This window comes from Marmota monax, unplaced genomic scaffold (genome assembly GCF_021218885.2).
Source record: "Marmota monax isolate L192 unplaced genomic scaffold, Marmota_monax_Labrador192_F-V1.1 WCK01_AAM20220418_F8-fsc00046, whole genome shotgun sequence".
In the NCBI taxonomy this organism is placed as follows: Eukaryota; Metazoa; Chordata; class Mammalia; order Rodentia; family Sciuridae; genus Marmota; species Marmota monax.
In genome coordinates, this window is record NW_026692486.1 from 3,285,044 (window position 1) to 3,294,988 (window position 9,945).

The following is a 9,945-nucleotide window of genomic DNA, read 5'->3' on the forward strand; positions in this document are numbered from 1 at the left end:
TTATAATTAGGAAACAAAAGCAGCAATTCTGTAAGTTAGAGCAGGCCAGGTCCACAGCACATTCCTGAGCTCAGTGCACTAGACAATACTGCTGAGTTCCTGGAGGTATAAAAAAACAATGTACTATATGGGCCAAGGGTTTTTCCCTCTTTACAGGTGTGTGTGTGTGTGTGTATTAATGGAGGGAGGGAGATAGATAGATAGATTGATTGATTTTGATTGATTCCAAGTCCATCAGTGAATGCCTACATGGATTATTCCAACCCTTAAAATCATCATCTATACTGTTGTTTCTGCTTCTGAATAGTCTATACATTTTCTTATGTCTTTTGTCTGTGTGCATTTTATTTCTTTTTCAACTAGATTTCTTCTTCCATATATTTTACTCTTAAGTTTTTAGGCAATTGACTCAGTAAATGCTATTTGTCGGACCTATAAGAAATAGTTAAAAGGTAGATTAAGCAAAATTCCGAACTTGAGTCTTATTTCAGTTATACTTAACATTTATGTTTTGGCTGCTCTTCTTTCACATCTTAGCTATGGGTCCAGAGTTTTGGGCTTCACTTCCTCTAAGCATGCTAGCTGTGCCAACTTGCACAGTATTTTAAAAAATATTTATTTTTTAATTTTTAGGTGGATGCAATATCTTTATTTTATTTTTATGTGGTTCTGAGGATTTTACCCAGTGCCTCATGCATGCTAGGTGAACACTCTACCATTGAGCCACAACCCCAACCCCCAATATGCACAATATTTAAGTTTAATTACAAAACCTCCTTTGTCTCTACCCATCCACCAGTATTTGCTACATGTAAGACACTGAACTAGTTCCTGTGGGCATGAAAAACTGAGTAAGTTAATCAAGATCTACTGGAAATTTTATTCCTTAGTAGGATAGAAAACAATACATAAAAATAAGATCAGTGTAGATTTTAAGACTTGAGCAATGTTGAATATGCACTATAAGATCTTTTATTAATGTTATTTTTAATGCATTTCAACTATACAAAATAATGGGTTTCACTGTGGCATATTCATACATGCATATAATATCTACTAATCCAGTACCTTCTCTTACCCTTTCCTTTTCCTTCCCTAGTTCCTTTCCTCTTTTCTAACAGTGTCCTTTCTACTTTCACAGTCAACACACCCAACCCTGTATTCCACATATGAGGGAAGACCTGCAATACTGTCTTTCTGAGTCTGGTTTATTTCACTTAACATTATAATCTCCAGTTTCATCTATTTTTCTGCAAATGGTATGATATGATTTCATTCTTCTTTATGGATGAATAATATTCCACTGTGAATATATACACCAATTTTCTTTATCTGTTCATCCGCTGACAACTAGCATGTAGGCTGTTTCTATAATTCTGTTGTTATGAATTTGTACTGTAAGATCTTATTACTTCAGTATTGCTTGGGGATAAATACCACCTGGGAGTTGTTGAAAGGGAAAAATCTCAGGCATAACTGCAGAACTATTGAAGCAGAATCTGTATTTTATCAAGATTGTAGTTAGATTGTTTGCACCTTTAGTATGAAAAATGCCTGCAGAAGGGTTTAGAGAATTCAGATATGACTTCCATTTGTGGACAAAGAGTTTCATCGAGGAGAGGGCCTTCAAGGAGGGAAAGGATTTTGATGGTGGAGCTGGTGACTAGGAGATTATCCAAGGCAAAGACAGAAGGATTAAAAATAGCATTTTGAGTAATCATATTTTTGAGGGCATAGCATTAATGTAGAGGAGTAGGGTCATTTGGGATCCAGAGGTGCTTCAGATCAGAATGACAAACTAGGGTTTAGAGTTTTGAAGAAGTTGGTGACACAAGGAATATTTTTATATATGGGGATGAGAAAGACAAGAGGTGGAACAGAGCTTCCTTGTCCTTTTGTTCTATTATCTATGGAATCAGAGCTGTGCTTTAGGAAGAAGAGTTTAATGTGCCCATGTGGAATGGGCTGATGACAAGACTTAGAGATGAAGTAAATGGCATGATGGCAGTGGGAATGAAATGGAAAGGATCAGATAGAGCAATTACAAAGGTAGAACAAAGGAGAGGCAGTATTGGTTCACAGGCTGAAGGACTGGGAGAAGAGGAAGATAACAAGAGAGAGCTTACCATACTGAGGACAATGGTGGAAACAGGAGAAAGGGTAGCCGTTTCTGAAGGGGTAGATGATGTTTGGTTTCTGGATCTGCTGCTTGAGATGCTAATGGCACACGTAGGAAGGATTGCTCACCACTTATTCAGACATGGGAGGGTGGGACTCAGGAGAAGTTGTGGGTGGAAGCAAAGGTCTGGGGCTTCTCTGCAGCAAGGTCTTGTTTACACAGGGATTGCAGATCAGTTCTCCAAGGCAGGACATCTAAGGAGGAGAGAGACGCAGATGGAACCTCCAGGATTGTGGGGAATATGGATGGAGTACACTTTTCTGGGCATTTGGTTTCTTTTTTGAGGGAGCTTTTATCTTTTCTTGAACATAGTACTAAGACTTCCTGTTGAAAGAGATAAAGCACCGGTTATAGATATTAGGGATTCCTTAATGGTTTAGAAAATAATTTCCCAAGTACAGCTACTTAGTACTCATGAGAAATTTTTTTCCTCTCCTATTTGAATTTCTGTACTATGTTTTAAAAAGTTTTTATTCATTGTCTGCATAGAGGTTTCTCCCAATATTCTACTATTGTAGTTTTAAAACATAAAGCATAGTTGAAAGATGTTTTAGTGAATTCTTCTCCATTTGTCATCTAGATTCCGCCATTAATATTTTACTAAAGGGGATAAAGCTCAGTGGTAGAGTGTTGGTCCAGTGTGTGTGATGCTATGGGTTTGATCCTCAGTACCAGTGGAGAATTTTCTTTTACTAAAAGGCTTGGAGTGTAGTTCAGTGGTAGAGTACTTGCCTTGCTGCACAAGGTTCTGGGCTCCACCTCTAATAATGCATACACACACAATTGTTTTTTTGTTTTTTGTTTTGATGGTGCTGGGGATTGAACCCAGGGCCTTGTGCATGCAAGGCAAGCACTTTACCAATGAGCTATATCCCCCATCCTCACATTTTTGTTTTACTATAATTAGTTTATTATTTATTTTTAAAAATATTTATTTACTTATTTATTTTAGTTATAGTTGGACACAATACCTTTATTTTATTTATTTTATGTGGTGCTGAGGATCCAACCCAGGGCCTCACATGTGCTAGGCACATGTTGTACCACTGAGCCACATTCCCAGCCCCTAGTTTATTATTTCTACTTATCTATTCCATGTATAGATTTTTGTAAAAATGTAGTTGTGATTATAATGTAAAATGTATATAACTTCTTTTTTCAGTAAATACTAAGAGAGAATATTTCCCCAAGGTATTACAAATTGTTCATAAACATTAAAATTATTTCAAAATATTTCATCAAATATTTCACCCATACATTTCATTGAAGTAGAGATTACTTATTACTTCTACATTTTAGATTTATTTGATAATTAATTATACCTTTATGCTAAATTATTTTCTATTTTTAAGATTTTTCTTATTTTATTTTATTTTTTTTGTTACTGGGGGTTGGACTCAGGGCTTTCTGTATGCTGCATACATACTTCCTCTGAGCTCCAAATCCAACCCAAGATTTTATTTTTAAAGTATAGATTCCCAAGGGTGGAAATGTTATGTAGATTAATGGATATGACATTTTTGAGGATTTTGTCACTTGTTTCCAAATTGTTTTTCAATATTCAAATTTATAAAGTCAAACCAGTATTTTGGAATATTGGTTTTAATACCTCCTGCCTAATCTTACCATATGCTTTAAAAATAGGAAAAGTTTTAATAAACTTGGGAGCTTCAGAAGAGTCTGAGTAACTTGGCAGGATCTGTGGCTGGAGCAGTTCACTACAGCCGAGGACCTCCCTCCTTTTTGAAGTACTTCTGGTTAATGATCAATCAAGAGCACTTTGGGTCATGGTTGAGAGGTGAAGGAGGGTGATCACAATTAAGAGAAAAGATTTAATTCCTCTTCTTTATTACTGTTTTTTTCCCCTTTAATTGAAACTATCCCAAACTTACGAAGAGTTACATGTGAAGTGCAAAGACTTTTTTGTCTTGAACCATTTGAGAATAAGTTACCTTACTGATATCCCATTGTCCCCCAATAAGTTTTGTGTATTTCCTATAACAAAGGTGTTCCCCTATTGAACCAGAATATAATCAACCAAATAATGAAAATAATGATGAGACATTATTGCCATCCAATATTTATTCCTATTCATGTTTCATCAAGTTCTTTATAGGTATGATAGCAAAAGAATGTGTTAAAAAATAATATGTTGCATTTACATACCATGCTGAGTCAACTTGAATAGTTATCCCTTATTTATTTGATTGTCATGACCTTGATGCTTTGGAGGGTAAAAGCAAGTTATTTTGTAGGATAACTTTCTCCATCTTGTTTTGTCCAATCTTTTTTCCCCATAATTACATTCAGGCTGCACTTCTTTGGCAGGAGTACCACACATGTGATGCTGTATTCTTTTTGTTACATCTTAGATAGTTAATGACTCTTGGGAGGCTGGGAAGGGGTGTACTACAAGGTTTTCTTTCAGAATATCTTGTTCTGCACATAGGAATGCTGGAGGTTCCAAACAATTAGCTTCAAGGTAGGAGAGAGGTCGGTGGGTGACAGCTGCCAACCTGGTGTAGTAGACAGATTGTTGAAAAAATGTCTTTGCTACCTTGAGAAGTGAAAATGGGTATCCTCATGTTTTAATTTGCCTAGGAATATATGATATGTATGCATGCTACATTTGGAAAGCACTTCCTGGGATAATTTTTCTCAGTCCTATGATGCTATCTCATTTATCCTTAATTATCTTTGACAGCCACCACAATGTTTGAAGCTGGAAAGGACAAAAATAATCCAGATGAATTTGCCACGGCACTTGATGAAACTCTTGGAGACTTTGCATTCCCAGATGAATTTGTCTTTGATGTTTGGGGAGCCATTGGTGATGCTAAACAAGGAGGATTTTGATGTGGATGAGCTATCTCTGAAGAAATGAACTATTGTTCTTAAAAAAAAAATCTGTATAAGAATTCTTTTTTTTTTAATTTTTTATTGTTGGCTGTTCAAAACATTACATAGTTCTTGATATATCATATTTCACACTTTGATTCAAGTGGGTTATGAGCTCCCATTTTTACCCCATATACAGATTGCAGAATCACATCAGTTACACATCCATTGATTTACATATTGCCATACTAGTGTCTGTTGTGTTCTGCTGCCTTTCCTATCTTCTACTATCCCCCCTCCCCTCCCCTCCCCTCCCCTCTTCTCTCTCTGCCCCCTCTACTGACATTCATTTGTCCCCCTTGTATTATTTTTCCCTTTTAGACATCTTCATGAACTCTGGTTTAGTTTTATGTGTATGGAATCAAGTCTGAAATACAATTGGTAATTTTGATTTCTCAATACTCTTTATTGCAATTGTTTTTATAGTTTGTATAAGTTACTTGATATGACTGATTTTAATATTCATTTGGAAGTTTTTAAAAGAAAGATTTAAGGAGTATTTTTACATAAACTTTTTTTTCTCCCCATTAATATCATGTTTAGTTTTCCGAATTAAGAACTTGATTGCAACAGCTTTGTAGATTTTGTTTTGCAAAATCTTAATGTAATGATAATTAGGATAGGAGTATAATTACCTCAGAACATCTTCATTCTGTTATGCTAGTTTGAATAGAATGTTTTCTGAAAATGAAATGTGAATTATGCCTACCATAGGTCTAGAAGCATTGTTTTTGGCTCACTGAGTAAGTGAAGGAAGATTTCTTTGGTCTGCTATTTTCTATGACATACTTTCTCTCTTTGTGAAACAAAGATTCATTTTCTTTTTTGCTTTTTTGTAGTTGCTCTTAAAACTTGTAGTTGAGTCTGTTGTGTGTATACATTTGCATGGGTGTAAGAGGCAGGGAGGGTAGAATCACTTGTATTTGATTTTTTTTTGCAGTTCTTAGAATATTATTTCTTTTTTCCACTTATAACTACTTTTATGTTACTCTTTATGAGCACTCCAGGGAAGGTTTTATATTCTATGTAGCACTTTCCTTTTGAAAAGTATTTACTCAGAAAATCACTATGTTTGAGAATATTTTTTTGGGAGGGGTTAAGCAGCAATCCTTTTCAGCCTCCTAAACTTTAGAGGAGATATTATCTGAAATAGGTTTCCTCCTAGTAGAAATAAAGGAGAAAGGGGAACTACGGAAGGTATTAGCCTATTATTTTGGAGTTCTTACACACTCCCTCTAACCCTTACATTATTGAGGAAATTGAGGGTAAATGACAGTCTTATCACTCTTTTTTGGCATTTATTGATGTAAAGGAAATGAAAATGAGTGGTTTCAACATAGATCATTTAATAAGGCAGAGCATGGTATGACCAAGTGTGCTTCTAAGTGTTCAATGAGAACTGCTGTGCACTGTCCCAGGAATCAGAAATAATCCCTTGTGAGGGAGGCATTCTAGGAAATCAGGAGTAGTGCTCTTTTCATGCTGAGTTTTTGCTTAGATAACTCTGTTGTCCTCTGGTAAAAGGTTTCTTTTGCTGCCATCTACTCCCCTGTCATGTGATGTTAATGCTGTGAAGCTAATATTCATCTGAAACGGGCACAGAGCTGTTTTAGCCATTAGTATGTAACCAAAGTACCTTAAAGAATATGGATTGTTTTATTGTTCTTGCCTTTAAGATAGGATCCAGCTCAGTCTGCAATCTGTCAGTACTCATTTAATGGGTTTCTTTTGGAGGTTCCCAAAGTACCTATTATTGTCTTTTTTTTTTTAATAACAGGGATTGAACTCAGGGGCACTTGACCACTGAGCCATATCCCCAGCCCTGTTTTGTATTTTATTTAGAGACAGGGTCTCACTGAGTTGCTTTGTGCCTTGCTTTTGCTGAGGCTGGCTTTGAACTCGAAATCCTCTTGCCTCAGCCTCCCAAGCTGCTGGGATTATAGACATGTGCCACTGCGCCTGGCACTATTATGTCTTAATACCACTTATCTTATACAAAAAAAGCTGATATTTTTAGGAATAGGAAAGTTGTTATATGATTTAGGAGACCCATAGAAACATTTTAAACAACAAAAATATAATTTTTTGGGCTGAGAATATAGCTCAGTTGGTAAAGAGTGCTTGTCTCACATGCACAAGGCCCTGGGTTCAATCCCCAGGAAACCCCCACCCCCTCCAACAAATTTCTTGGAACTGTATGTTAGATTTGAAATGATTCATTGTTTTATCATTATTTTTCAAAAAGATATATATATTTTTTTGAGACAGGTCTTGCTGCATTGTGCAAGCTGATCTTGTACTTGTGGTTTCCAAGCAATCCTACTGTCTCTGAATAGCTGAGACTTACAGGCACATGGCACCATGCTCCACTGATTTATTGTTTATTATTGATGGATGCCAGTTTCTCCTTTTCTGGGCATGCATGAAGACTGAAACTTGATGCTGTGGTTTATGGGATGTATTCTTAGCAATGATCTTTCTAGAACTTTGATGTAAGGTACATCCATGTACAGCTTGATTATTCTTGTCCCTGTTCAAAGGGATATTGTTCTTTTTGAGGACTTCAGCTGGGCTCAAGTGCTTTGTATACTAATGGGTTTTTCCTTGAAATGTTCTTAACTCTAACATCTATTGATAACAAGGTCATCTTTTATGTCATTTTGTTCCCATACCTGAAAATACATCTATTTGTGAACTTTGTGCCTTTTTGCAACTCACTGTGCAGAAAAAGGAGTAGACTTTATTTTTAGTGCAGTCACATAATTGTGGGCTACTCTGCTGCTGGTGCTACTATGGGGCAAATCATTGTTTTGAAACATTCATTTAATTAGTGCCACTAGACATTTTCAGGACTCTCATTTTCTCTGCAGTTTTTTTTTTTCCCAATGAAGGATGGTTATTTTATTTGTTCATGATTTCCTCTCTTTGCAAGACAGCGTCTTCTCTTAGTGGCCACTAAGAGCACACAATGTGTTTTCTTTGATTGTGGCAGAAAATATGGATGATGATTGAACCGGGCCTTGAACATAGCTGGGTCCTGATCAGATGTACACATTATGATGATTACAAATAGATATATTTTGAGCTTCTGTGATGTTTCAGAACGTAATTATATAATTTCATGACGTGAAACTTTACGAATTCAATTATAAAAGCAATAATCTGTTAGCTTCTGGAGCTGCTGTATCCAATATTATAATGTGACTGAAAATGAAAAAGAGATAAAAGTCTTCCCAAATGATGTACAATTTACAATGTTCCCTCTCTAATTTGAGCAAATAGACATTTTTTCAAGGAAAGTACACTTCATGAGCCCATGTTATTGCTCATCTTCCTGGTCTCCTGTGGTTATCATTGCCTATCTAGAATTAGCATATTTGCTAAATGAATTTCATCTGCAAAATGGAGTTTTCAACATAATGGCCCTTCTAAATAGAGCATAGTTATCCACCAAAGATGTAAGAGATTGATCATATAATGGCTTTTTCACTCTCTGATGCATCTAAAAATAGATACCAAATAGATTAGAGTATTGCTATTACTCTGGTGGAGGTACTAGGTTAGAAGGCAGGTTAAGTGTTTTACCAAAGCTATTAGTGAGTAAAGAGAGAGGTGATAATATTCGACTTACAGTCCCAAGTACTAGTGCCCTGTTTAAAATACACAATTATTTTCTTGAAAAAGATTAAAGGAGATAACAAAGTAGTTACAAGTCCTTACATATATCATGATTATAAAATGTTTCTTAATTTGTGAACTATATAAAGTGGTATAGCCTGTATTATTAAGTGAAAACTTAGTTTCAAGAAATGATTCCTGGTTATTATCTGCTAGGAGGGTGGAAGGTAAATATGACATTCTTATTTCAATCAGAGATAGTAAGTCTCTATAAGACTTAAGTATACCTATAAATATTTTTGAAGCAGTAACAAAAAAGAAGAAATTTGTTGGTTTGATTTAACATTTAATATTTTGAATCATTTGTGCCATACAAAAATATAGGTAAAATATTCTATTTTTTTAAAAGGTTTTTCTCATTTGTAAAAATCATAACATGTACTTAATGTTTTTGAGATTGGATTTTGGGGATCTACTAATCAATTGTGAATTTTATTTTGATACTGTTCTAGGATATATTGTTTATTATATTTCTACTTATAGATGTGAAATTTAGTTGTGCGTTGATCAAAAAATAAATTATTTGTTATATGTAATTTTATAATATTTCTTATATTTAAAATATGCTTCCTTAAAAACCTTTTTATGAAACAAAGGATGAATATTTTTGTCATTGAAAAGATTTGGAGTTTTTCAAAAGGTCAAGGATTGTATGTTTTCTCTCATGTGGAAGGTAGAGAGGAAAAAAGAAAAGAAGGATGGGGGATGAATCTCATGAAAATTTGATGAAGATCAGAGGAAGGGGACCAGGGTGAGGGAGGAGAAGGGGGAAAGGGGAAATACTAGGAAATGACAATGACCAAATTATATTGTTATATTTTGTGTATGTATGAATAGGTAACAACAAATTCTACCATTATGTTCAATTAAAATGTACCAATAAAAATGTGGGAAAAAAAGCAAAAAGAAAAAAAAGGTTTGAGATTTAATAATCTTAGAGTTTTTGATATTGCCCTTATAAATGACAGGACTAGCGCTGTGATTGTTCAGCCTATTATGTTTTTAACATACCTTGGTATATTTTTTTCTTAACATATTTAATGTCAGGTATAATCTCTAAGGTCTCTAACTTTAAAATCCCCAAATTGTTTGCTTGGATTCAGGGAAAATAAGTACTGCTATAATATAATAGTAGCAAGTGGTTTCAGTTATAAGATGAAAGCTTCTCAGAGTGATGCTTTCTCCTTTAT

General features: G+C 34.9%; 1 protein-coding gene across 2 annotated transcripts in view; it reads left to right on the forward strand.

Moving 5' to 3' along the window:
• The window catches only part of Gipc2 (GIPC PDZ domain containing family member 2), an 84,401-nt gene extending 75,110 nt beyond the window's left edge, over nt 1-9,291 (forward strand). The window contains exon 6 of one of the 2 annotated variants that reach the window (XM_058578947.1): nt 1,142-2,915. In XM_058578947.1, coding sequence (XP_058434930.1) covers nt 1,142-1,173 — 32 coding nt within the window. In that variant the 3' untranslated portion in view covers nt 1,174-2,915. Of the gene's footprint in view, nt 1-1,141; nt 2,916-4,883 lie in introns of those variants that run through there. The other variant, XM_046443199.2, reaches the window with a different exon arrangement.
• Nucleotides 9,292-9,945: the final 654 nt, after the last annotated feature.